The 26,479-nt window shown below is 62.9% G+C and overlaps 2 protein-coding genes across 16 annotated transcripts in view; both read right to left on the bottom strand.

The window, feature by feature from the left end:
- Positions 1 to 12,550, bottom strand: part of SEC16A (SEC16 homolog A, endoplasmic reticulum export factor) — a 33,483-nt gene extending 20,933 nt beyond the window's left edge. For 6 of the 15 annotated variants that reach the window (XM_046023897.1, XM_046023904.1, XM_046023909.1 and 3 more), the window contains exons 1-3: positions 10,417 to 10,584; positions 3,143 to 6,785; positions 1,207 to 1,346 (exon numbers count right to left, since the gene is read on the bottom strand). In XM_046023897.1, coding sequence (XP_045879853.1) covers positions 1,207 to 1,346; positions 3,143 to 6,724 — 3,722 coding nt within the window. In that variant the 5' untranslated portion in view covers positions 6,725 to 6,785; positions 10,417 to 10,584. Of the gene's footprint in view, positions 1 to 1,206; positions 1,347 to 3,142; positions 6,786 to 10,416; positions 10,585 to 10,819; positions 11,371 to 11,478; positions 11,889 to 12,189 lie in introns of those variants that run through there. The other 9 variants (XM_046023902.1, XM_046023906.1, XM_046023903.1 and 6 more) reach the window with 6 other exon arrangements.
- A 6,968-nt stretch (positions 12,551 to 19,518) lies between these two features.
- NOTCH1 (notch receptor 1) overlaps positions 19,519 to 26,479 on the bottom strand; it is a 42,305-nt gene continuing 35,344 nt past the window's right edge. Inside the window, exons 29-34 of the mRNA XM_046022081.1 lie at positions 26,331 to 26,418; positions 26,075 to 26,240; positions 25,231 to 25,526; positions 23,952 to 24,099; positions 23,767 to 23,864; positions 19,519 to 22,593 (exon numbers count right to left, since the gene is read on the bottom strand). Coding sequence (XP_045878037.1) covers positions 21,097 to 22,593; positions 23,767 to 23,864; positions 23,952 to 24,099; positions 25,231 to 25,526; positions 26,075 to 26,240; positions 26,331 to 26,418 — 2,293 coding nt within the window. The 3' untranslated portion in view covers positions 19,519 to 21,096. The remainder of the gene's footprint in view (positions 22,594 to 23,766; positions 23,865 to 23,951; positions 24,100 to 25,230; positions 25,527 to 26,074; positions 26,241 to 26,330; positions 26,419 to 26,479) is intronic.

Below are 26,479 nucleotides of genomic sequence, written 5' to 3'. Positions count from 1 at the left end.
TCCATGCCTACGGGGTTCTAGGAATGACTTGCCTGCGGCTTTCCCTGAGTCAGAATACTTAACTTCCAGGTGCTTATCCAAGAGCTAACCCCTCGGGAACTTTCTTACGTACGTTCTAGAAGGCCACGTGCAGGTCAGGGGTGCACGGAGAGGGCAACTCAAAAGGCAAAAGCTCATGGAGACAGAGCCTCGTCTGCAGACAAGCTATCAAGGACCCCAAGGACCAGCAACAGGACCCCAAGATTTTGAAAGGCAGCACATACACGAGGTCCCCATTGGTGGTCAGACCTCCTCTTACAAGTTCAAGAAGCCGCGTACTCTGGTAGTGAAACCTACTCCCGTGACTCATCCCCCTCTAACCCGACGCTGGGCGAGTGCGGGGGAATGCTCTGGAAGGCAGGCAGCAACACCGCAGTGGCCCCTTGCGGCTCCACCCGTGGCTCTGAATAGGAGCCCCGGGACCCGCTGAGGTCCTGCTTGGCTAAAGGCGTGACGTCAGGGATCTTTCAAAATCCCTCATCCAGGCGCGCCTGGGAGGCTCGGTTGGTTAAGCATCCAACTCTTGATCTCAGCCCAGGTCCTGATCTCAGGGTCGTGAGGTCAAGCCCTGTGTCGGACTCCACGCTCAGCAGGAAATCTGCTTAAGATTCTCCCTCGCCCTGCCCTTCCCTCTGCACTCTTGCTCTCTCTCGAAGAAGCAGACCTTAAAGAAAGAAAGAAAGAACCCTTCATCTATAATCCTACAGCCGAGACGTGCCTGGGCAGTGAGAGAGAGCAGCAGGACAGGGGTGTGCGGGGGCCTCCGGCACAGGGGGCAGGGCTGGGAAAGGGACGTGGGCAGGCGTCCTGGCCGAAGAATCAGGCACATCTGGGATTAGTGGCGCGGCAGAGGCTCAGCGCGAGGGCAAAGCTGCCACGGTCTAAGGGCCCCGAACACCCCGCAGCCGAACACCAGAGCCGTGTGCGCCTCGGCAGTGGGGTGACCAGCTGGCCCTGAAGAGGACCCCGCTGAGGGTCTGCCCGCCCCAGCGCCGGCTGACTGCACAGCATGGCCGCAGGGGAGGGCTTTGTCCCATTCCAAAGTGCCCGTGCGCTCCGCCCGTGCCGATGGCACACAGAAGAAACACGCCGATGCGACTCTTCACGAGCGCTGTCCTTCCCAGGGCACCGTGTTACTCCCACAGCCAGCGCCACGGGGCCCATCACCTGGCAGGCGGCCGGTCTGAGCAGTGACTTGCTCGGGAGCTGGGTCGCTCAGGCTCGGAGTAGCGGTAGTTCTCAGCATAGGCAGCCGCCGTGCTGTCGTAGGACCTGTACCTGGGCTCATACAGGCTGTAGACGTCCTGCTGAAAGAAGGGTGTGTGTAACATCAGAGACCAGTAGACACAACACATCAAGCCACTGGGACCAGCTCTAAATGGCACTGGGGACGGCCCTCCAGGAGGAGCCCTGGACGTGCGGCTTCCCTCATGCAAAACAGAAAGCCTAGAGTTGGAAATCTGCGGCCGCCGCTGGGCGGCAGGATCCTCCTCGAAGGGACCGCCCCGGGCCTGCTCAGCAGACGGCCAGTGTGTCAGCGGGCAGCCATGATGGAGCCGCGCAGACTCTAGAGGGCCCCACTGGGCTTCTGGTCCCCGAGGTCTCAAATATGGAGGTGCTGTGACCCCCCAAGTTTGTGCTGTTTCAGACACCATCTCAGGTAAGCGAACTACCCAGGGTCCCACCTCAGCGCGTCCCCGAGCTCCGGGAAGCCTCGGAGAGAGGATCACATTTTCCTCTCCCGAGACTTTCAGCCCCATTAACAGACCGATGAATGGCCACGGCTCTGTCTCTAAGAGGTGGCCACGCGAAGACCGGGGACAGGAATGAAGCGATCCCGGCAGGAGACGGAACCAGCCCTCAGGTCTACGAGCCTGACTCTCCGCCATCACCCGGCAAAAGAGGAGGAATCACGTAAAACGGACTTATTCCTGACCACTGCTGCAGGCTATGGTGACAAGGCCGGAGGGCACCAGGAAGCGGGCTCCCAGAGGTGACGCTGGGCTCTGGCTGGAGCTCCCAGGACGCACACGTAGCTGCTGCACAAAGGACCCAAAGCAGGTACACTGCCCCCCTCACACTCTGCCAGCCCCCGGGCTCTGGGCGCATCAGAAGTCAGTTTCCACGTGTGGCAACAGGAGTCCTACAGGCTCCTTCCAGAATCTAGGATTTGTTGCTCCCAGCGGTTCGCTGTGCGCTCTTCACACATTCCCAAAGATGCTCACAGCCCACAAAGGAGACCCAAGCCTCCTGTCGCTGGGGACTGCCGCCCGGCACAACCCTATCCACCTCTGACTACGAGAGCCCAGGATGGCCACCTGCCCCTGCCCAGGAGGACCGTGCTTTCCAAACCTCTAGTCCACACTCCTTTGAACTCAGCTAACCTTGGGTGATGCTGGGCTGGGCCTGGACGTGATGAGATGCAGACAGCAATCCAATGTGTGTGCTCGAAGCACGCGCTTCAGAGCGACACGGGCTGGGCAGAACCCGACCGCAGCAAGGCTCACGCGCCTGCACGTGCCCCCGTGAAGGCCGAGGCTTCCGCGCAGCACGGCGGCCGTCCCCACCCCACTGCTGGGGCCACCGCACGCCTCAGAGCCCATGTAATTTCATCCCCCTTGGCTGTTCACTAGGATGACATTCCAGACCTTTTACCTCTCAACGTTTTTATTCTCAAGGAGGGACCTCAAAGACTACAGGTCCCTGCGACTCGCCAGACAGATGTTTCACGCCAAAACCACGCTGAAGCTCGCAGGGGCTATCCCAGTTTCCCGAAGCTTCTCCACAGAGAAGCAGCCGTTGGGACAGGAGACAGGCGGCTTCTCAGCCGTGGGAATTGGAGGATGCCGTGTGAAATAATTAATCAGGTCCCCCTTATGGCGCAATACACAGCCGTGCAGAGTAAACTCCCAAGAGACGGGCCGCGCTGGGCCTCCGTGAGAGGCGCGCTTGTCCCCCGCCGCGGCGCCTGGAGCCCGCACCCGGCACGGCGGTGGCACTATGGGTTACTTCCGAACCGAGCCACAGAAGCCCACCACGGCCCATGGCTCGAGAGAAAGGAACCAACTGGTCACGGGGTTCAAGTGCGAGAGCTTGACCGTACCTGGTAATAGAGGGGGGCCGCGCCAGGCTCCAGCGGGTACGGCGAGGGGTAATGGGACTGGTAGCCATCGTACAGCGGTCTGCCGTAGTAGTAAGATGCCAGGTCTGGTGGCGGCGGCTGCAGCCAGTGCCGCTCCGACTGCACGGCGGCCTGGCTCGAGCTGGCGGACGCGACCGATGCGCTGGAGGACCGAGGCGGCCGGGGCGGCAGCGGCTGACCTGTGTCAGCCGGAGCTGGACTTGGGGGTGGTGGGACCGAGTTTTGGGGCTGTCCCTGCGCAGGTGGACTTCCCAGGTCTGGAGGTTCTGAACACGCCGGTCTGGGCCTTTGTGGAGGCGGCGGAGCTGGCTCCTCCTGGGCTCGCTCGAGGCCACGCTGGTCCTGAGTGTCCTTCATCACCTGTTGGTAGAAATGGTCTGAGTTACGCGGCCCCGGCCCAGGTGGCCTCGGATGACTGCTGGCGGCGTGTGGACATGCGGAGCCGTCAGGATGGGGTGGGCTATACATTCGTAGAGGACTTTCCGAAGTCCTACTGCGTGTGAAGTCTAGGGCTCCAGAAGCTTCTTCCCGATGACTGGAGCCATCTGCCTTATGACCAGCAGGTGCCGCGGCAGCGTTCGCAGGCGGCACCAACGTCACGCCTCTGCTTCCAGCAGGGCCACTGACCAACTCGGGAAGACCGTTCTCTGCGCTGTCAGTGCGTTGGCTTTCTGAAACCAAGTTCTTTGGAACTGGATGAGGTGGTGGCTGAACCAGCAAAGCAGCAGGTGGATTAGGAACTGTGTCTGAAGTACCAGGAACTTGTGGAAAACCACTGTGCGGGAAACTGGTCGGCAAAGGCGAGCGGGCGAGAGGGCCGGCTGTGCTCCCAGACACAGGGGCGCTGTCTCCAGAGTCCCCCCCCAGAGCCCAGCTGCTTGCCAAGGGTTTATCCCCGACCAAAGCATCTCTCCAGGGCTGATTCTTCTCATTAGGACTCGGCAAGGACACAGAAAAATTAATGGGCTGAGCCAAATTATAGCTTCGATCAGGCTGGGCAATCAAGACCGGTGGGTTCTGCAAAGATTCAGTGGGCGGCGAGGATAAGAGACTGGCATAGCCAGAACTTGCCTGGGACGGGAGGGCCTCCTCTTCTCCCACCTTGGGAGGGTTCTCGAGGTTCTCAGAAACACCAGTGCTGCCCCCACTCTGCAGAAGGCCGGAGCCTGGCTGCCGGGCCTGTGGGGCGGACATGCCCTCATCCGGAGGCTGAATCACTTCCGACGGCTGCGGTTTCACAGGCACGTGCAGCGCAGGAGCAGCAGGAGCTAGAAGGACGTTGCCTCCAAAATCTGGCAACTCGTTCTGCGCCCACAACGTCGTCACTGGGCTCTCACACTTCACAACCCCCTGGGCTCTGGCCAAAGGCCTTTTCTCAGCTGTCAGGGGCAGAGTTTCCAGGGGCGGTCCCCCGGTGTGCACGAGCCCGTGCCCCGGCTCCGCAGGTACGGAAAAGGGGGGAGCGCAGGCCTGGAGCGTGAACAGGGTCTCCATGTTGTCCGGGGGCTGCTCCAGGTTGCCGGGGGAGGTGTCGGGCGGGGCAGCAGCGGGTCTGCGCTGCTTCTGGTGGACAATGGCCCCTCTCACCTCCCCCACCATGTTGGCGCGATCGGCCTCGATGGGTTTGACTCCGACTAAGTGCGATTTCACTGGTTCAAAAGAACTATTTGCACTTGTCTGAAATATTCCAGTGGGTTTTGGGGGGCTTGGGGTTGAGGGCTGGGACAGGCTGCCGTGGTGACTCTGGTTCACAGTGGTCTCGTCTGTCTCTCCTCCCACAGGAGAAGAATCAATTTGCTTAAAAAAACTCCCCAGAGACTCATCTTCAGGTTTTCCGACTTCCTGCTGAATGAAAGTGCCTACATCTTGGGGCCTGGCTATACTCGGGAGATTCCTGTGGCTCTCGCCGCTGTAACCGGATGACACGCTATCACACCGCACGGGGTGCGGCGCTGCATCGGGGGCCTCGAGATTTAGGCCCCCACCTCCAGAGTGGCCCACAACGCCGAGCCTGGGAACGGCTGGCCCGGGCAGGGGCCCGTATCTGACCTGGTCGCTGGGGGAGGAAAGGTCCAAACTCGGAGGCTCACTTGGCAGAACTTCCTGATTCTGAATGAATTCAAGGTCTTCCACATTCTCAGGCTGCGAGCTGCTGGCCACGTGCACCCCTGCGCCGGGTGCGCCGCCCCACGTGGTGACAGGAGCACTTGCCGCGGTGGGGTGGTCAGGAGGGGAGCCTGCGGTCTGATAAAAGTACGGTTGCAGGTGTCCTCCCTGCTGCGTGGCCTCGCTGTTGGAACCTCTGGGAAAGGCCTGGTAGATGCCGCCTGCTCCCACGTGTGCAGGAGGGTGACCAAGTGCGGGGCTGGGGGAGAAGCCACCGAAGTCAGACCGACCAGCGGAGCCCGTGTTTTCGGATGAGAGGTTCTCCTCATTTTCTGTCTCCCCTCCTTGGAAAAACATGGAGAGCGCCCCGGAGTCCACTTCTGACACGGCTCGGCTGGTCCCGGCCCCTGGGGGGCAGTGCAAATGGCTTTCTGGGCTATTTCCCTGAGTGAGGGGACTACTGAGAGCAAGGTCCGGCAACTGCTCTTCGTTCACTCCTGGATTTGGCCTGAGCTCCTGGCTCACCCGAGTACTCCCAGCTTTAGAATTTTGCCTGAACACATGTTCAGGATCAAAGTTATTTGCTGAACGGTTTCCACTTTGCAGGCAGGCCGCCTCGTTGCTTCCATCACCGGCTAAGGGTCCTGGCAAAGACACCAGCGGGCTGAGCTGCTCGTGGCTGGGACCATGGTGCAGGGTAGACGGAGCAGGGAAGTGAGAACCGCTGGAGGCGTGAGGCAGCGCGTTCTGAGCAGGTCCTTCTGGGCGGGGCCAATAATGTTGACCTGAGGGTTGTGCGCCTCCCTGCCCTGGTCCCCACTGCCCTGGCATTTGCTGACGAGGCTGAGGGAAGAAAGGGGATGGTGCTGATGCCGTGGCACTGTCGTGGGGGTTCTGCCTACTCAGGGGCCTATCGGACCCAAGCGTGTTCGTATGCCAACGGCCCCCGTGAGAACTGTCCGCACCCGCTCCTGGAACGTACTGAGGATGTGGCAGAGTCTGAGCTTCAGGTTCTGAGCTGGGAGCCACCGAGGCACTCCTGGTCCCCTCAGGATCCGATGGTGCCAAAGGGGTCAACACGCTGGAAAACAGGCTGCCATCTGCTCTGGGCTGCGACACCGGTCCTTGAGGGGTACCCCCAGCATTCGTGTGAGCCACAGGCAGACCGGGGTGCTGAAGGAACGCTGGTGGGGCCGGGCCTTGCGGAAGGGGCGGGCTGCTTTTGGATGAACTGCCCAACGACGTACTTTGTAGTGCCTGTCTACTAAAAGCAAACGGATCCGTCACCGGCTGCAGCGGGCAGGTGATGGGAGTTACGGGTGCGTTATTATTTGCCTGTCTCCTGTACGGTCTGTTGGACCAGAACATGCTCTGAGGAGTCCCAGCTGGAGGGGGCCCAACCATGCCCGACGGGGCTGCCTGCGGCGGCGGCTGCATCACTGATCTGCACAGTTAGATGTTGCTTACGGGAAGAAGCAGGATATAGGTTTTCCTTAATCTGAATGGAAAAAGAAAAAGAAAAAATTAGCATAAAATCCTTATATTCAAACTCCCAGACAGAATTAGGAAAACTAAAAAAACAGAGAGAGGCTGGAAACCACTCAAGAGCCTGCGTCTTCCGTCCCGAGGCCTGCTGTTCCTGTCCCACCCCCTCCTGCCCAGAACTGCGGCCGGGAGGGGCGGCTGCTGCTGCTGCGAGGGCCGCTGAGTGTGCAGGCAAGAAGGCGGACACCACCAGCCTGGGGTGCAAACGCAGGCTGCGCCTGGAGCTCCCTGACTGACTTCACACAAGTCACTGCCTTCTCTGCCGCTCATAACCCAGCTGAATACCCGCGCGGAATGCCTGATGCCTCCGCGACACCCTCACCGAGCAGGCAGAGATGAAATGCAACGGGACCGCTGGTCTTACCACCAGGTAGGTAAGCCTACTCCTCTATTAAGACTGCACATCACACTTCTCACATAGGTTAACATCAAATCTCAAAAACAAAAGTTGAATATTTCCATTTTAACGAAAGAGCATTACAGAGCACAGAGTAGGACAAGCTGCAAAATCTAAAATAAATAAAAACGCCTTTTATGCCCCGTGCAAAAGGTCTCCTCTTCTGTGTGCGACTGCTGGAGGAGCATCAGCAGGACAAGTGGCCTCTGCCCACCAGAGCTGTATCAACTGTGTGGGGATGAAAACCCCAAGGAAACTTAAAGCAGCTTTAAAACTGCCCAACTGACTTCATTCAAAATTTTTCAGTAACAGAGTGCCAACAAAACTTTTATAGAAAACAAAGGACCAAACTCATCTTTACAGTATTTTTTCTTGCTGGGGTGGATTTTTTTCTAAATAAAATACATTAAGTATAATCTTGAACAGTTAACCTGTACCTTTAAGACAAAAACCCAGTCACTGTCTTTTTCTACGTGTAAGTCCTTCCCCCCAGTACCACCCTCACAAACAAACAGGGTAAGCTCAGCCCATCGCCGGGATAAGTCAGCATCAGAGGGAGAAATCGTAGAAGGACTCCAGAGCCTAACCCACACGTTTCTGCAGAGGTACAACATTAATGCTCTTGGAAATCTTTCTGGCAGCCAGACACAAGAACGCACTGAGGAATGTGTCTTAAGTAAAGCTATTTACAAACGTCTCTCCGGAAACCAGTCCTAGGAGCCCAGTAGTCCACGACCACTGCTGCCCACACGTGCTCCGGCCCAGGCCAACAGGGAACCTTCCTGGGGACAAGCACGCTAAAACTCACTCACGTTTAATGCACTGTATTAGGGTCAGCACTGGAGACCTCATCAGGTTATAAGCCGCGGTTTCCAAACCAAGAGCGTTTACAGCTTTCCATGGACTCAGAGCTGAGCAAGCAGAGCCTGCAACAGAGGCACCCAGGACACCCTCCAAGGCACAACTTCCTCCTTGCAAGGCTCTAGCAGAGGGCCCTCGGCCATTCTAAGCAGCTTTTTAAAGCTTTTCTTGAAAAAGAAAAAAAAAAAGAAAGGAGGAAAGAAAGAAGGAAGAAAAGAAAAGAAAAGAAAATCCACACATGGCAGAGGCCCAGAGGATTACCCAGTGGAGATGTGACGGGGGGAGTGAGGGAGGGCGCCCAGCTGAATGGCGCCGGGCACACTCCCTGTCTTGCTGTGACCCCGTCTCTTCATCTGTAAAGTGAGAGAAGCAATAGGACAATTTCCAAGGTTTCTTCTGGGTTTTATCTTACAAAGTTCTATCCACAGCAGATTCTGGGATGCCTTAATCCCTACTGCTGTTTAATAGGGAAATGTTACCAAAAATGTAAACTTTGCAGGTTTATACTTACACGCTTTCCTTGAAGAAACTTTCTTTAAAAGCTATTTTCTCAACTCCCAGACTAAAAACCATTTTATAGGCAAACGCTATCACTTCCTTGTAGAGAAGAACCCCTGCTCTCTCCCCCCAGCCCGAAACTGAGAGCTCTTTAACCAGCATGCCGACTGCGTCCAGAACAACCGAGAACATTCTCTCCTGACCCCAGGGGGCTCAACTCCCTCCAGGAAGTCATCCTGTAGTCTCTGGTCGCCGTGTTTCAGAGGCACCAGCTGCTGCTCCTACAGAGCGTTTCTCCGAACCCCAGCGCTCAAGTAGACGGCCTCGCGTCTCTGGGAAATACTCGAGCACAACCTACTTCCAATACAAATTCCTGACTGTGGGACGGAGACACCGGAAGCCCACGCCCACCCTCTCAGAGCTGCTGCCTCAAGCAAGGAGTGTGTGAACCCACAGAAGTGCCAGAAGGCACCTGGGAGACAGTCTCCCGCACGGCAACTGTGAGCGTGGATGTCCCTGTCAGACTCTGGGACACTCCACCCAAAGACACCACCAAAGACAACTCCAACCTTCCTAAGCACAGATCACACACATTTAGAGAAGGGCGTCTCAACACTGTTAAAAATGGCAAAGATCTGGGCACCTGGGGGGCTCTGTCGTTAGGCATGGGCCTTTGGTTCCGGTCGTGGTCCCAGGGTCCTGGGATGGAGCCCCGCATCCGGCTCCCTGCTCGGCGGGAAGCCTGCTTCTCCCTCTCCCACTCCCCACCCCCCCCCGCTTGTGCTCCCTCTCTCGCTGCGTCTCTCTGTCAAATAAGTAAATAAAATCTTAAAAAAAAAAAGTTTAAAAAAAGGCAAAGATCCTAAAGGGCGCACTGACAGTCAGGAAGGAGCGCTACGGAGCAAGAAGGGATCGTTAAAGCAACAGGCTAGCTAGAGAGAGCTCGCGAGCTCGCGGAGGGCTTGGGGACTTACTACTATTCCGGGTGAATGAACGGCAGGAACAGGCCTCCCGCCTCATCTCTGCGAGACCGCAGCCCCCAGAGCCGCAGCAAACGGCGCGGGGGAGCAGCACCTGCAGGGAGCCGGCGGCGCCCCACTTGCACAAGCACCGGTGTAGCAACACCAGGCGTGGCCGCTTCGCTCCCGCCGCACCCCGCACCCGCGGCCGGCGGCCGGCGCTCGTTAACGTCCGCACACACGTGAGGCAGCTCGGGGCGCTTCCGAGCCCCCCAGAGCGTCCGCAGGCGAAGCAGCGAAAACCGATCCTAAACGGCTGCGACGCGCGCACGCCCGCGACCGCAACGTCTGCGCCCCAAGCGCGGTAACGATCTCGTCCCACAGCCCTCTGAGCCTCGGCGCGGAACCAAGGGGCCGACCTCCGCCGCGACACCCCGGTCGCCTGGCCACGGAGCTCCCGGCGGACACCACGGCTGCGAGCCCGTGCGCTCACCAGCGCGGCTCGCAGGACACCTCTCAGCCGCGGGGACACCACCGCTCGGCAGCCTCCAAGCCAAGCACAGGCGGAACCGAAGACGTCCCGACACGCCGGCGTCTTCCCAACTTGCCGGCCCGCTCTGCCCTCCCATCCCGACACCCCCTCCACGCAGGCCGCCGGGGCCAAGCCAAGGGTCGCACAGCCGAGCCCGCCACAGCGCCGGCCCTCTCTGCGGGGTCCACCTCAGTCTGACAAGACGGGCGCCCGGCCCACCCGGCCCCACCCGGGCCCGGCGCCCCAGCCCGACCCCCCGGCGGCACCCGGAGACGCGCTGTCCGCTCCGGGCTGGGCCCGGCCCGGCCGTTCCCCTCCGCCCAACCCCGGCCCTCACCGGCGCGCCACAGGGCTGCCAGGGCTCCCGCCCGGCCCGTCCGCGACCCTCGGGCCAAGCACTCAGGAGCCGCCGGCGGAAGCCGGCCGGGCTGCACCGACGAGAGCAGACACGACAGCCGCAGCAGCCATCTTGGCACATCCGGCTCCAGCCGCCGCGCCGCCGACGTGTCCGACCGCGACGTCAGCGCGCGCCACGCCCGCCCACCACGCCCATCAGCCCCGCCCATCGCAGCCGCTCCCGTGACGCTGCGCCCCGTACGTTCGCTCCGCCCTCTCCCTCGCCGGCCACCCATTCGTCCGCCCCGTTGGCCCCGCCCCTCACCCGCGACCAATCTCGGCGTTCATCCTTCGTCCCGCCCCCTTGGCCCCGCCCCCCCCCCCGCGACCCGCCCTTCGCCCACCTGCCGGGCCGGGCGCACGGCGGACGGCTCGGAGACGTCGCGGGGACTCCGCCGGGTCTTTCTCCCGGTCTTTTCTCGTCTTAGGGTGGGAGGGGAGTCGGGGCTCTTCAGTCAGATCTAGGTGAAGAACCAGCCTTGAACGACCGAGGCCAGCGGGCGCCCCCGCTGACAACGGCTACTCGGCGGCGCCCTGGCGCAGGCGCGACCCTCCCATCCTGCCGTTGGACTTCCTCCAAGGCTGGAGGCCGGCGGGAGGCGGCCGCGCATGCGCTGGCGCCGCGGCGGGCTGCGCCTGCGCACTTCGCGGCGGCTCGCGGGTTGCCTGGTTACGGCCGGCGGCGGCTGGGGGTTCCAGGTGGGCCCGAGAAGTTCGCTTCGGCGGGCGCGCGGCCCTCGGGAGCCCGGCCCTGGCGGCGTCCTGTAGGCGGCCCCCGGCCCGGCCCCGCCCGCCCCGCTGCTCCCGCCGTCCTGTCGGCTCCCTCCGAGCCCGGGCCCCGTGCAGCGCGCGCCCAGCCCAGGGACCGGCCGCCGCGCCTGGCCTGCCGCTCCTGCCCGTGGGCCGCGGGACGAGGCGGTGCTGCCCTGGGTGTCCCCGTGTCCCCGCGAGGAGAGGGAGGTCCAGTCGGAGGGGAAGCCGGCGCCAGGCCGGGTCCGCTTACCGGCATAGCTTCCTGCGCGGGGGGCAGCCGCCTGCCCGCGCTTGCCCCGGCTCCGTCCGCAGGGCCGGAAGGGGCGCGCCGCTGCCCACCGGACTGCAGCCCCCGGTGCCCGCGCCGCCCGCCGCAGCTGTGCAGCAGCAGCCGCTGAGGCCTGCCGGGGCGGGTGGCTCCCTGGTCACCCGTGGCCCTCGGGAGCCCGGGAAGGAGGAAAGACTGTGCCTCAGCCACTTGCGTGCTGTGACGTTGGCCAGGAGCGGCCACGCTGTCAGGGCCCCAGGGCCTGCCGGGGGACTTTCAGACCATCTGACGTGGCCACTCTGCTAAGCTAACATTTGCCTTGCAGAAATCAAGGTCCCAACCCATCTGAACACAGAGTCCGCGAGCGCTGGAACTCAGCCCCGGCCCTCGCCGCCCTCGGTTTACTTCCTGCTGCGGTCACCTTGTCCCAACAAGCGGCTTGGCAGAGACCGCCGTCCCTGTTAACTCCCCCGGAAGGGGGAAACAGAGGCAGAGATGCAAGGGCCCATCCCCTCCTCCCTCCTGTTAAGTCTCCGGGCGGAGGCCGTCACGGCCTTGGCCCTTCGTGGCCTGGTGTGCAGGAGAGGGATCTGGGCCTGCACGAAAGCCAAAGGTCAGGCAGCCTGGGTCCAGGTCCAGCCCAGGTCCGCCGCTTTTAAGCGTCCTTGCCCTCCCTGACCATCCCGTCCTCACCAGCCCGGAGTCCCGGCGGAGTGGGCACCTGGACAACGTGCTCTTGGTGCTTTAGCCGAGCAGCAGGCAGGAACTGGACTGGCCTGGACCCGTCAGGGGCAAGGGGCCTGCGCCAGGTAGTGGGGTGCCCTGCCTTGACCGCAACTGCCGTCCTTGCCTCGACCTGCGGCGTGTCCCTCGTTCTCTCCTCCCTCCTCCTTCCTGGCTCACGGAGGCTACATACAAATGGCACCACCTCCCTGAAGCCTGCCTGTGGGGGCTGGAGTCAGTCGCCCTTTCCTGAGTCGTCGGTTCCTCACACAAAGCTCCATAACGAGCTGCAGCCCTGTGGACAGCGCGCCCGGATCCAGGGCTCCGCGCTGGCCAGCTCCCGCCCTCCCCTCCCAGCAGCCTGCGCGGCCCAGAGAAGGCTGCCACTGAGCTCCTGCGAGGGAGCTGGGCGGAGCTGGGATGGGCTCTAAGTACACGACAGAGGCCACGGTGCCGGGAGCATCCAACGGCCCGCTGGCGGCTCTCTGTCACACATGGGAGTGACAGCATTTGGGGTATATTGCGTTAAATATACAACTAACGTTTATTTCATCGGTTTCCTCTAATGTAGCTCGTCGGAAGTTTAAAGTTCCGCACGAGCCTGGTATATTTCCATCAGACAACGCTGGTCTAGAACTTGAGCACATTGTGGGAGGGGGTCAGGGGCCCCCCATGCGGCAGCTGAAGGCTGGTGGCTTACAGCCACGAGCCTCTGCCCCTCACTCCTGCAGGGCACAAAGTAGCTGCAGGAGAGCGGTGTGTAAGTGGGTGCCGGCGGGCACACCAGGTGCTCTGCTCAGCCTCTGGCCCCACCCCGTGGTCCTGGGCGCTGAGGCTGGGGGCACAGGAGGGGGCCTGCTTGACTCAGCCTGGAGAGAGCAAGGGGCTGTCCCCGTGAGACAGGGCCAGCTGAGGGGTCCAGGGGAAAAGCGCGTTAGGGCTGCAGAGGTGGGAAGAGCTGGCAGGGAGGGCTTCTGGAAGAGGAGGCCGTACAGCTGAGCAGGCCTGAATGCAGAGGACGGGGACGTTCGTTCCCTCGGGAGAGTGCAGGTCCGGGGGCGGAGAGAGCTGGGTGTTCGCGCCTCCTCTGTGGCCCCCATGGTGTGGAGCGCCAGTCGGCGGTGTGTAAGGGGTATAAGGAGAGGGAGGCACCTCTGTGGGGCAGCTGGGGGAGAAAGCCAGCAGGAATAGAGCTGTCCCAGACCCCGGGGGGCACCTTGCAGGAAAAAATGCAGACCCTGGCTAACTGCAAGCATGGCACCTTCTCTCGTCTCCTCCCTGGCACCTGCGAACGTGCCTGGCACCTGGTGAGCCTCGGAGAACTTTTTTTTTTCGTGTTGAGCCAAGTTCTAAACATGGAAGGTGACATAGTGAGAGGGGTGTCCTAGAAAGCGCAAGGATGCTAAATCCACGCGAGGCAGGCCACAGTTGGAGCCAGGCGAGAAAGTGAGTTGTGTCCCAGTCGCAGTGGGGCCCTGGGAAAAACCGAGCGAGACCTCTTTCACAAAACCGTATACGTCGTCTGCTGAACCCCTACTGTGTGCCGGCATGACTAGGAGCTGTGGCTGTGGGACTGACCGGCCAGGCTCCGCCCTGGGGAGCGTGGACACTGGACACCTGCCAACGTGTTCAGTGTGGGCGCACCTGGCAAGGCCTGGGTCCCACCTGCTGGTGACAGGGTAGAGCCAGGGATGGAGGAAACAGAAGCAAACAGAAGCTTTGGGGCAGGAACACAGACAGTGGGACGTGGCCTCCGGCGGGAGGGCCTTGCCCGGGGCTCCTCGGGTCCTGCACTTGGTTTCTGAAAGCAAGGAGGCTCTTGGGGGCTCCCCACCAGGGGTGACGTCATCAGTCTGGCCTCTCCCTGGCTCTGGCAAGGTGCTATTGAGAGCCAGAAGCCCAGGAGGTGGCCTTGGGGCCTCAGGGGAGCTGTTAGGCTACTGGGCCAGACTGGTGACTCCCGAGGGCAGGACCCAGCTCTTCGCTGCCGGCTGCCGGCCCCTGCACAGCACCAGCACACAACGGCAGCCAACGGAGCGCGCAAGACAGGAAGGCAAGAGCCCCGAGCGTCCGCGGGGAGAACTTTCAGGCTTGGGGCATTGCGGATTGGGAAGACAGGAGGGCTGACCTGGGGCACGGAAGAATGCCCACATCTGCCCGTTGCCGGCTCCACGCTGGGTTCAGCAGTGACTCCTGAGCATCAGTGTTCTTGTCTGCAAGCGATGTGGCCGAGCCGTGGGTCTTCCCGAAAGGTTATGAGAACATGGACCAGGAGTCACCGGCCCTGGCTCAGATGGGTGCATTTGGGGAAGTCACCTGCCCCTTTAAGCCTCAGCTTCTCCATCTGTAAAACGGGCTTATAACAGACATGAGCGATTTGTGAGCGGCAGCCAGAAATGATCAAGTCCCGGTGCGACCACCTGCTCGCCAGAGGGGGCACTAGCCGGACGCCGCCAGCAGGTGGAGGCAGAGAGCCGCCTCGGAGTTGGCGGCCCCGTGAGCCTGCGCCTGGGGACCGCGGGCTTCAGCGGGTGGGCATCAGGGACACCGCGGGCTCCGGTGGGATCTGGCCCTGGTGCAGCAGGACGAAGGATTCTGGCTCCTCACATCACCACCGGACCGCGGCCCTCTCCAGGGGATTGTTCCTCTCTGGACTCCCCCGGCCCCGGGAGCGGGGGTTGGTGGGCTGAACACAGCGGGTTCTCCGTGCGTCTCCCAGAGCTGGGCCTGGTGGCCCCGCAGAGCGTGTGCTTCTCCGGCTGCGCGCACCGACTTCATCCTCGCGGCTCCGGAGTGTTTCTCTCTCGTACAGAACCCCTACGTTCCGCGTTACCCTGACCCTCGCCAGGTGCCGCCAGCGGCTTCCCTTCCCTCCGTCGTACAGACGAGGGAACACGGGGGAGAGCAGTAACTCGCTTCAGGCCGCACTCTGCTGAGACTAATGCTTAGGAAGGGGCAACATCCAGACGGGGTGACTGAAGGTCTATCGCGGCGTGTGTGCTCGGAGACCAGCGGCGCTTTGACCGCAGACACGCTGCCATGTCATCGAACACATAAAACCGGACGGGCAGTGAGTAGGACCGCAGAGAAGCCTAGACCTGTGGTAAGCTCTGGGCACACGTCACGGGCTCTCTGGCCCAGGAGTAGCCCCGGCGCTGCACGGAGAACCTCGCAATCCAGCCTCCAGACCCCTTGCACACCCGCCCTGTCGCACCAAGAGCGACGTATGCCGGACGGGGAGGACGACTATGGCTCCTGACCTGGGCTGCCGCCGGGCTTCAAGACCACACGGGCATGCAAGCGTGGGGAGCGCAACGGTGTTAGAACTCGCCGTAACGGCAGCCGTGCATTTCTGCGTCCTTAACCGCGTGCCGGGAGCTTTCTGTCGGCGACCTCACGGGTCCCCTCCTCTTGCTCAGGAGGGTGGCCGCGAGCAGCTCCCACTTTACCTCTGAGAACACCGAGGCTCAGAGGTGCTGAGTCACCCACCTCTGGTCCAACGGTGGCCACGAGGATGGTGAAACCAAGACCACACGAATCGGGGAGCAGGGCTGGGCGCACAAGGGAGGCGCAGCCGCGTTTGCAGCCTGGGCTCACCTGGGGTGGCCCCTCAGGCTGCCAGAAGGTCGCATCCGCTCGGGACCCGCTGGGCATGGGGGCCCTTTCCAAGACCCATGGACACACAAGCCCGACCGAGGGCTCCCCAAACCCGTCACCACGCCCCCAGGCGACATCTGAGATGCAGGGCTTCTGGTGTGTGCCCTGGCGTCCCGCCGGACCACACTGCTTAGGTTCCTGCTTGAGGCACTTGGACAGACTAACTCTTTGGCACTGTGCCAGGGACCCCCCCACTGTGGGGTGGTCCCACAAGGAGTGGCCCCCGGGAAGCCCTCCACGGCCGGTCTGTGCCGACAGCGCTGTCTCCTCCGGCAGGGCTCTGGTTTCTAGATCAGGCCATGAAAGACCTGTCACCGGTCTGCAGTGGGACCCGAGCGGCACCAGCATGAAGATGGGCTCCAGCACCGAGCCCAGTCTTGGCCGGCCGATATGCTCTGGAGGCTGTCAGTGGCCACGGAGCAGAGCTCAGCCCCGCGGCCACCCTGCTGGGCTGTTACATCTCTGGGCACGGATGCTGCCCCTCCTTGCTCTGGCCAGAAGGGGGCAGAGACACATGGGGACCCCCCTGGAGCACCCACGCCGACGCCGACGCTGCGTCTCCGGCTTCCTGGGCGCTGGGAGGTGCCGGGAGGCCACCCTGGAACCTGTGCCGTCCAGCGTGGCGGGCATGAGCCACACGGGTCAGCTGAGCACCGGGCCGGTCCACACCGAGGTGTGCTGAAAGCCTAAAACGCACACTGGGTCTTAAAGCCATAGTATAAGAGAGAGAAGAATGTAAATGATCCCACTAACTCTATGTGACTTACATGTTGAGATGCTAATATTTTGGATATATTGGATTATCTAAGATGTACGAATAAGCTTTTTTGTTTCTTTTCACCTTTTTTTAATGTGGCTACTGAGATATTTAAAGTTGCATTTGTGGGTTGCATTATTCTTCTGCTGGAAGCCGCGGCCCCGAGGGAGGTCTCCTGCTCCAGCCGCGAAGGCAGGCTCAGGGACCGGCAGGCGGCTCTGTGCTGGTCTCACGTGCTGGAGTGTCGCAGAGTGTGGGCCTCCTGAGGAGGCAGGGGGCCCGCAGGCAGGGGCTCCCGGCGCCCTGGCCCTGGGATGTGCCTGTGGGCCCTCAGACCGTCTGCTGGGGTTAGCGGAAGTGAATGTGCTCACCGCCCCGAGGCTGGACATCTGAGAGGGGCGAGGCAGCGCCGGCTGCTCCTGAGGTCTCTCTCCTGTGCTCGGAGACGGCCAGGTGCTCCCGCGTCCCCACCTGGTGGTCTCCTGTGCGTGTCTGTGTCCTCGTCTCTTCGTGAGGACGCAGGCCAGACTGGAGGAGGCGCACCCGGATGGCCTCAGTCTGCTTTCATCCGCTCTCCCCACAGGGCCGCGTCCCAGCATCCTGAGACCTCGGGTTTCACGTAGAAATTCGGGGGTGCACACAGTTTAGCCGTAACAGATGCCCCCAGGTCAGGGCCCGTGTCCTCTCGGGGAGGACCGTGGTGTCTAGATGGGGGTCATTCTGAGGGTGGGGATCGGCCGAATCGGCTGGCTCAGGGTGGACATCGGGGAGTGAGGACCACAGGGTAGAGGGAGGCCCCTGCTGGTGGGGGGGGCTCGAGTCAGGGAGCAGGTTCGGGCCCCGGGGAGAAAAACGGGTGGAAAGCTCAGCCGGTGGTTCCGAGCCAGGTGCGTGGGGATGAGACTGCCAGGCTGGCGGGGCGGGACGGAGCCTGCGGCCAGGGGCTGGCCTCCCCGCGGAAACACAGGCCCCGTCTCCAGCATACCAGTGTAACGCTCCAAGGCCCGCCCTCCTCTCTAGGCCCCCTTCAAGCTGCCAGGGGCTCCAGTGACTTGGGGGAGCATCAGGACCCCCGAGGCCCATCCCACTGCTTCAGCGGATCCCGCGACCCAAGCAAGCTTCTTGGAAGCTTCGAACACTGCCGGGAGTTGTTCTTCTGAAGCAGTGACTGAGGTGAAACACAGAGCGGCCGCTGCCGGAGTGAGCAGATCAGCCACAGTTAGTCGGTTCCGAATGCCGTGCGACTGGCGGCCCCGGGCACGCCCACGTTTCGTGGCTCTGCAGTCGCTCCCCAGACCCAGCAGGCAGGGCCTGGGGCTCCCAGTCCGCTTTCTGTCTCTCTGGGCCCCCCTGTTCGGGGCAGTGATGTGTCCGGCTCAGCCTCCTGTGTCGGGGTCTGGCCGCTCTGTGCTGTGAGTCAGGCCTTCCCTCCTCTCGGGGGCCAACAGTGTTCACCGTGTGCTCAGCGTGGGTTCTCCGGACCAACGGGACCGACAGGGCCACACGTAGGTATCAAGAGATTTCTGATCAGGAGCTGGCTCATAAGATTACGGAGGCTGAGGAGCCCCCAGGTCTGCGGTCAGCAAGCTGGTGCCCAGGGACCGTGGGTGCTGGAGGTTCCAGCCTGAGTCCTTGGGCCTCAGAACCGGCCCAGCTGACAGTCAAGTTTTTGTTGGGAAGTCACAGGTTTGAGTCCCAAGAAAAGCTGATGCTTCAGTTCAACATCGGAGGGAGGAAAGGAGCTGTGTTCCTGGACAAGCGTGAGGCAGACGGACTTCCTTCTTAGCCCTTCTGGGCTGTGCGGGCCATCAACTGATGGGGCGAGGCCCACCCGTGCTGAGGGCCGCGGATTCAAATGTTCATCTCATCCAGGAACACTCTTATGTTTGGCCAAATGGCCCAACCAAGCTGACACATAAAATGAGCCATCACGGCGTGGCCTACCACAGCTCGTTGACCCATGCACCGTCAATGGGCTTTGGACCGTTCCCACCTCTTGGCTGCTATGACTCATGCCACCGTGGACGGGGCTGTGTGTGGGCTTGTTTGGCCCATTGGTGCTGCTTTTGCGCGTACACCTAGGAGCTGTGTCACGGGGCGCTGGGGGATCTTGGGACAGATCTCAGATTGGGTCTACTTTCTCCGGACACAACCACTGGGCCACTCACCGTATTTCATTTCCTGGAACCTCTTGTCCGGTCTACACAGCCTGGGGCCCGACACTGTGCCGGGTGGGAACGAAGCCTCCGAACTCAGCGAGGAGATCTCGGGCTTGCACCTGGGCTTGCGGAGGCTGGGAGGCACTTTCCCACAGAAGGAGGTGCCAGACTTTCCCTCTGTTAATCTGGTTTGAATCCACCGGCTGGGGTGGGGCCCGGTGGAGGCAGGAGGGAGAAGGGGAGGCCCCTGTGGGTGCCTGGCAGGGGTAGGCCTCCTCGGTGGTACTCCCTCGGCTTCACAGAACTTTCCCCACTCCCTCCGTCACCCCGTGGTGCCCCTGCTCAGATGCTTCCATGGCCCCCTTTGCCCTCCTGCTGGGGTCTAGATTTCCCACTGTGGCCTCTGGGCCCCGCCCCGTATACCTCCCGCCCACAGCCGGCTCCCGGCCGCCATCCCTAGGTTGGGTAAGCGGTGCCCTGCCCCTCTGACTGAAACAGATGGGGGAAGCCTGACTCGAGCTGTCCCGGCAGCCACGTTCCCAGACCCAGGAGGCCCCTGCAGGGGGGCCCGGCCCACACAGACGCAGAGACACTGTGGAACCTCTACGAGACTAGGGCTGGCTGGTCTCCAACCCTCCCCATCAGAAGGGTCAGAAGAACTGCTGGTCCCCTTGGAGTGGAGCGGCCTGCCCTCCCTCCCTCCAAGAAAGGGGGTGACGCCACCGCCAGGTTTAGCCAAACCGGGATCTCGGTCAGCATTACGTTTATTGCGTATCAGTTAACAAAAAAGGATGAAAAAAATACAGCATTTTCATCACCTACAGTTTTGCACGTAGATAACTTTTTTAAAAAGTTTTTTTTCCTGTAAACTACACTCTATTTTTACAAAACACAGTAAGAATCGACATCTTAGGGCGTGTCTGGTCATGCCCACTAGGGATGGCACAACACTGCCCCCAGCAAGGCCAGGGAGGCTGCCTGGAGGAGGCAACGGGAGCCTTCCCTGGGTTTGCTCTCCGGAGCTACGGTCCGGGCGGCTGCAGGTCAGGTCGCCAGGCCCGGGTCGCGAGCAGAGCCGTGTCCTGACATCCCGTGTCAGCGTGACCCCGGCAGACCCGTTCATTCCGATTTTTTAAACAAAATCCACCTTTGACAATGCGTTTACAGACATTTACTTTGCCACAGGCTTATACTTGATTTTGCAAGAATCTGCTCCCTCCCCGGGCAGACGCCCCCCCATTACCGGGAGGGGTGGTCCTCGTGCTGGCTCCCACGCCCCAAGGGGCACCGTCTCAGCTGCTCGCACCCTCGAGCCACGCCGGGCCCTGGGAGGAGCCGCCTCTGCGAGCCGAGGCCAGGCGCAGCCGTGTTTTTCCGAAGCCTGGGCAGAGGTCGCCCTGGGAAGTCTCTTGAGGGAACGGAGCCGCCAGCTGAGCCCAGGCCTGTGCTGCTGGCCCATCGGGGTCCCCCAGGCAGTGTCTTTCCCCAGAAAAGGGTAGGATTCCTCCACGTGGCGCCCCGGGTGAGCGCCCCACGGCCTCCGGACTCCTGACTCTTCCACGGGCCTGAACATCCAGGCGTGGCGGCAGAGAAGCTTCTGGAAGGAACAGGACCTCACAAGACCCATCCACAACCAGGCCATAATACTGAACCCGAAACAAAGATTCATGGTCGGTACCAGGAAGCGTGCTCTGGGACACCCCAAGAACACGTCTTTAAAAGCATGTTTTCAAAAAAATCACTTTAAAAAAGCCACCAAAATGTATAAGCCCCATCCTTTGACATTGTATGTCCCTATTTTAGATGCAAATTAATCCACGTGCCAAGGTGTGACGAGGGTTCTTACTGGGTCTGGACGCATCTCCCACAAAGCAGGGGATGCCGGGTGGGGGGCATCTGGGGTCACGGCAGCAGTCTGGACCACGCTGGTTCAAACCTCCCTTCTCCGACATTGGTTCTTTTTGGATTTTGAAGGGACAAAAACAATCAATAAATAAATGGCATCTATACATCATGAATCTGTTTGTATTTTACAAATGCGTAACCACATGTATCACAAGTGGGAAAACCGCGGCTGAGAACCGGTTTATTTTCTTGGAACAGATAAAAGCTGTTACCTGGAGCCACAGAAAACATTACGTATAAATAAAAAGGCAGTGTTTCCTTGCAAAATAAAAGTACATAAATAAATACTAAAAAAAATTAAAATCCTTGTCCTTTTATTTCGTATAAAAACTTGTTTCCTAAGCAAACGTCCTCTCGGTCCGTCGGGTGCGGGCGCAGAGCCCGCAGCCGCCCCGCGGTCTACTTGAGCGCCTCGGGCACGTGCGCGATGTGGGCCTGCGTGCTGGTGGGCGGGCTGGAGATGCCCTCCGACCAGTCGGACACGTGCGAGTGCGGGGACGAGCTGGACCACTGGTCCGGGGACTCGGGGGACGGGGTGAGGAAGGGGTGCTCGGGCACCTGCAGCTGGTGGCTGGGGGTGTTGTCCGCGGGCGAGGACGAGTAGCTGTGCTGCGAGGGCGGGGTCAGGAACTGGGCGGTGGTCATGGGCGGGGCCAGCGCGGTGGGCAGTGCCTGGCTGTCCTGCGGCAGGACGGTGTGCGCGGCCAGGCCGCCCGGGCCCAGCGGCGGCACGTCCGCCTGGCTCGGCTCGCCGCCCAGGAAGCCCCGGCCCAGGTGGCCGCCGGCGGCCGAGCTCACGCCCAGGTGCGGCGGCGGGGGCTGCGGGGGCGGGACTCCGGGCGGCGGCAGGCCCGGCGGCTGCATCTGTAAGTTCGGCGGCGGCGGCTGCGCCTGCGGCAGCGGCGGCACCGGCGCCGGCACCAGGTGCGGCTCCAGGTGCGGCTGGCCGGCCAGGCGCGTGCTGGGCAGGGCCTGGTAGCTCATCATCTGGGACAGGGCGGCCGTGCTGGAGAGGCCCGCGTGCAGCGGGCCCAGCATCCCGTGCTGCAGGGTGGAGGCCTGCGTGCCCAGGGGGCTGGGCGCCACGCTCCCGCGCAGCGGGTTGTACTGGCCGGGCACCAGGCCGTTCTGCAGCCGGGACAGCCACTCGCACTGGCCGTTCAAGCCTGCAGCACCCCCCACGCTGAAATTCACGGCCGTGCCCCCCGCGCCGGCGCCCAGGACCGTGCTGGTGCTGGAGGCCACGGGCAGGTGGGAGAGCCGGGGTGGGCCCCCCTCGAAGGCCAGCCGGCCGCCCGCGCCCAGGGCTGTCATCTCAGGCTTGGCAGCCACGCTCAGGTGGCCAACACCCAGGTGGGCATCGGGCATGCCGGGCAAGTGGCTGAGGGGCACGGACGGGGACTGCTGGAACGGAGAGGACAGGAGGGGCGGCGAGGCCACGTCCGACAGGTAGCCGTGGGGCGACTCAAGGGAGTCCACGGGCGACAGCACGCTCGAGCTGTCCAGCAGGCAGCCCTTGCCGTCCTGGGGTTTCTTCCTCCGCGCCTTGAGGTCCTTGGCCTCCTTGCCGCCGCAGGCCAGGCCCTTGGTGCTGGGTTTGCGGGCCTTCTTGCCTGGCACGGCCGGCTTGAGGTTGCCCAGGTAGCCGTTGGGGGAGCAGAGCGGCGGGGACAGGGTGGGCGCGCCGCCCAGGGCGGTGCCGTGCAGCGGGGGGCTGCGTACCAGGCTGTACTCGTCCAGCAGCCGCACGATATCATGGTGCATGCGCTCCTGTGCGATGTCGCGAGGCAGGCGGTCCATGTGGTCTGTGATGTCCCGGTTGGCGAAGTGGTCCAGCAGCACCTTGGCGGTCTCGTAGCTGCCCTCCCGAGCAGCCAGGAACAGGGGTGTCTCCTCCTGGAACAGACAGGCAGGCAGGTGAAGGGGTTGCCCGTGCCCACGCCCCGTCACCGGAGGGACCAAAGCAGAGAGACGCTCGGGAGGGGCCTGTCCCGTAACCCCACGGTCAGCCGTCCAGGTCAGGTTTTACAAACAGCCTGAAAGTCCATCCCCAGCCCCGCTCCAAGGGACCCTGCATCCTGAGTCACCAGGACTTGAGCAGCACGGGGGACGCAGACCGTGTGGGAGCCTGTAACCAGGACCTCCCCCTGGCCACCAGCACAGCACACCACGACAGCACACCAAGTTCAGGGGCGCAGGGACCCCACCGTGTGTCCTTGGGCACCAGGGTGGGGGTGCCCCATCCCAGACGGTCCCCAAGGGACTCTTGGTTCCTTCCCGGAGCCTCAGTTTCCCTGTCTGCCACCCGTGCCCGGGAGGCTGCTGTGCGGCCAGATGGTGCCTCCCTGGCTCACATAGGGCTTTGGCCATGGCCTGATGCCCTCTGGCAGTCCCTGCCTTTTCTGAGGCTCAGCCTCCCCAGTGGGAGGCTAGGGGTCACATGTCACCCGCAGGGGACTCAGGAATGCCAGGGTCCAACGGCTGCTGTGTCCCCCAGGAAGGAACGAGGGAGACCTGGGGGGGTTAGGAAGATGCAGGCAGGGCTCGGCCGCCGGGGAGCTGGGATACCTGCCTGCACCCTGTGAGCCCCCAGAGCTCAGACTATGGGCTTTCCTGAGCCTTGGGCACATACTGAGCAGTGGTGAGCCCCAGGAACCGTGGTCCCACTGGTAGGAAGGGGGCCACTCAGCTCCACACCCGGGGGCCTCACACCGTGCCAAGCTCCACACCCCACACCCAGCAGTGCTCGGGCTCTCTCTGCACCACGTGCTTCAACTCTCCGCACCCTGGTGACCGCCGAGGACAGAAGGTGTGGTGCCGATCTTGGTGACGCAGGACAGCCACGGCCATGCCACCTGCTGAGCACGTGAGTGCTTGGAAGGCGTCAGGCATCAGACGGATGCGGGCCCAAGAGCGAGCTGTGCACAGGCCCCGAGCTCAGGGCTCTTCGCAGGGCCCTCCCCGCTTTGGAAGTCAGAGCCCAGGGGTTCACGCCGGGGGCGTGGTGCTGCCGTGCTCAGAAAGGGGTGGCACCAGGTGGAGGGACCCGTCAGCCCCGGCTGAGCCTACCTTGTTGCTCTGCATGTCTTTGTTGGCCCCGTTCTTCAGCAGCACGACGGCCGCCTCCACGTTATTCACGGCGGCGGCCCAGTGCAGGGCAGACTTGCCTGCGTGGGGAAGCAGAGGCTAGGCTGGGGCAGCCCGGGCGGCGGTGCCCCCCTTCCCACTGTGGGCCGGGCTGCAGCCCGCCTTACCCAGGTCGTCCACGGCGTTGACGTCCGCGTGCGAGTTGATCAGGTCCTCCAGCATGCCCTCCACAGCCAGCCGGGCGGCCAGGATCAGCGGCGTCGTGCCGTCGTGCATGCGGGCGTCCAGGTCCGTGGCTCGGTTCCGGATGAGGATCTAGATGAGAGGGCAGGGCTCAGGCTTGGCATGCCAAGGTCTGAGGCTGCTGGCCTCGAACCGATGCCTGGGAACCAGCCCGCAACGCCACAGAGCCCCTCCCGGGGTCTGCACGGACCCGGCTGGCGTGGATGACGGCAGGAGCACAGGAGGAGCGGAACTGCGCCCGCCACAGCTGGGGGTTGGGGCCGGGCTACGCTGCCCACCCAGACCCGGCCCCTCGATGCCCAAGTGAGATGCCTCATCCTCACCCTGGGCCTGGCTGCCACCCTCCCCACACCGCCCAGGGTTAAATCCCTGCCCAGCCACCGCGGGCAGAGTCACGCCTGGACCACGCACTGAGAACTGCTGAGCTATGCCGCGTCTGTGCAGGACACAGAAGCGCCAGCAGTCCTTCGGGTGCTGCTGCGCCCTGGGCCCCAGGCGGGAAGGAGGGTCACTGTTCCCTGGTGGGGCAAGGGGCAGGGCGCCGGGCAGCACCCGCACTGGCCTCGCTCCCATGGAGCGCCCACGGGATTTGCACGTCCGCAGGCCTGAGAGGCCGTCAGAGTGGACGCAGCCAGAGCCTGCCTCCAGGGGCTCGTCTGCCCGGTGCTCCCTCGACAGCCTCACTCCCTTACTTCTACAGGAGGATAACGCACCACAAATCACTACGGTCACAGCTTCGTGACGAGCCCCCCGTGTGTGCCCAACCTTGTCTGTTCGGGGCAAGGACGCCCAGAGCCTGGGGACCTGTAGCAGGGAATCCGCTGGTGGCTCTGCAAAGGGTGTCTGTGCAGGGACATCCCATCCCTGGGATCCCCACAAGGTAAGCCCTGGGGCCACCGCAGCAGGGGGCCACCGCAGCAGGAGACCGCCGCGAAGCCCTTCTCACCGCCACGAGCCACGCCTCCAGCCTCCTTGGCCTCCAGCCAAGCCCCTCCCTCCAGCCCCCGGTCACGCCAGCCTCCTGCAGGCCCCTCCAGCCGCCGTCCCTGCTCGCGCCTAACTCAGAGCCGCAGGGCCGCTGGGATACCAGGGGCTCCACTCAGTGCTGGGGCTCTGGTGCCCCGCGGCCGAGTCGCCAGCCCGGACCAGCAGGCGGGCGGGCCAGGGGCTGGGGGAAGGGCGTGCGCGGCGGCAGCTGCCCACCTGGAAGACTCCCTGTGCGTCGGCAGACACGGCCGCGTGCAGCGGGGTCCGCCCCATGTTGTCCTGGATGTTAGCATCTGCGCTGGCCTCCAGCAGGCGCTTGGCCGCATCGGAGCGCGAGTAGCGGGCGGCCAGGTGCAGGGCGGTCTCGCCGGTGCGGTCCGTCTGGTTGTGCAGGCTGGCGCCCTGGTAGATGAAGTCGGAGATGACGGCCGGCGCGTCCTCCTCCTCCTCGCTGTTGCCCGTGTCCAGGCCCCCGCCGCTGCAGGAGGCGATCATGAGGGGCGTGAAGCCGTCTGTGTGGAAGCGGCGCAAGGGCTCCGTCAGGGAGGCGGGCCCCCAGCGGCGGCACTGGCGGCCGTGCCGATGGCCCCGAGTGGGTGGGCAGCGTGCAGACGTGCGGCGCAGCCCGCGGCACCCGGGGCCCCCAGGATCAACTTGAGCTTCCTGAGGGTCAGAGCCAAGACTAGCTGCCAAATGGCCGGTGGGCAAAGGCGACCCTGTGACTCTGCTTCCTGACCTGCACGAGACCCTCACCGATAACCCCGCCGAGAAGCGACCACGCGAGAGATGTGTGGCTGGGAAATCAGCCCCTCAGATGGACGTTTCAGGACAAGCAGTTGATTGCGTGGGCAGAGAGCCTCCCCCAGGCGGGAGCTGGCCATGCGTGGAGGCACCCGGGAGGTCCCACCCTGCTCCAAGGAGGGACGACAGCTTCCTCCCCACCCCCCACCCCCTGGGGTGCTCAGCTTCCAGAATGCCGACCCTGGCAGGCTGCTGGACGAGGGCGACCCTATCCTGAGAGCCTCTGGGGGGCGGTGCAGGTGGCCGGCTGTGCACCTACCTGGCCCTCGGACGTTGACGTCCATGCAGTCAGCGTCGGCTTCGCCCTGGGGCGGCGTGGGGGCCATGGCCGACACGCGCAGGTCGGCGGCGTCCAGGTGCTGCTGGGTCCACTGTCGGTGGTCTGTCTGGTCATCCAGGTCGGGAAGAACCACTGGCTCCTCGAACTGAGGAAGGGGTGAGCGGAGGGCCCCGTCACGTGCAGGCTGGGGCAGGGGTGTGGCCGCTGGGGAGGTCCCGGAGCCCGCCGGACTCACCCGGAACTTCTTGGCCTCCAGGTCCTCGTCACCCCACTCATTCTGGTTGTCGTCTATGAGGGCGCCATCTGAGGCATTCTTCAGGGGCCTAGGGGCAGGGGGGCAGGAGGCGGGACTGAGTGGGGCTCTCCTGAGGCCATGGCCCGCGT

Source organism: Meles meles, chromosome 11, assembly GCF_922984935.1.
Source record: "Meles meles chromosome 11, mMelMel3.1 paternal haplotype, whole genome shotgun sequence".
In the NCBI taxonomy this organism is placed as follows: domain Eukaryota; kingdom Metazoa; phylum Chordata; class Mammalia; order Carnivora; family Mustelidae; genus Meles; species Meles meles.
Note: the sequence above shows the minus strand (reverse complement) of the source record. Positions and strands in the feature narration are given on the sequence as shown.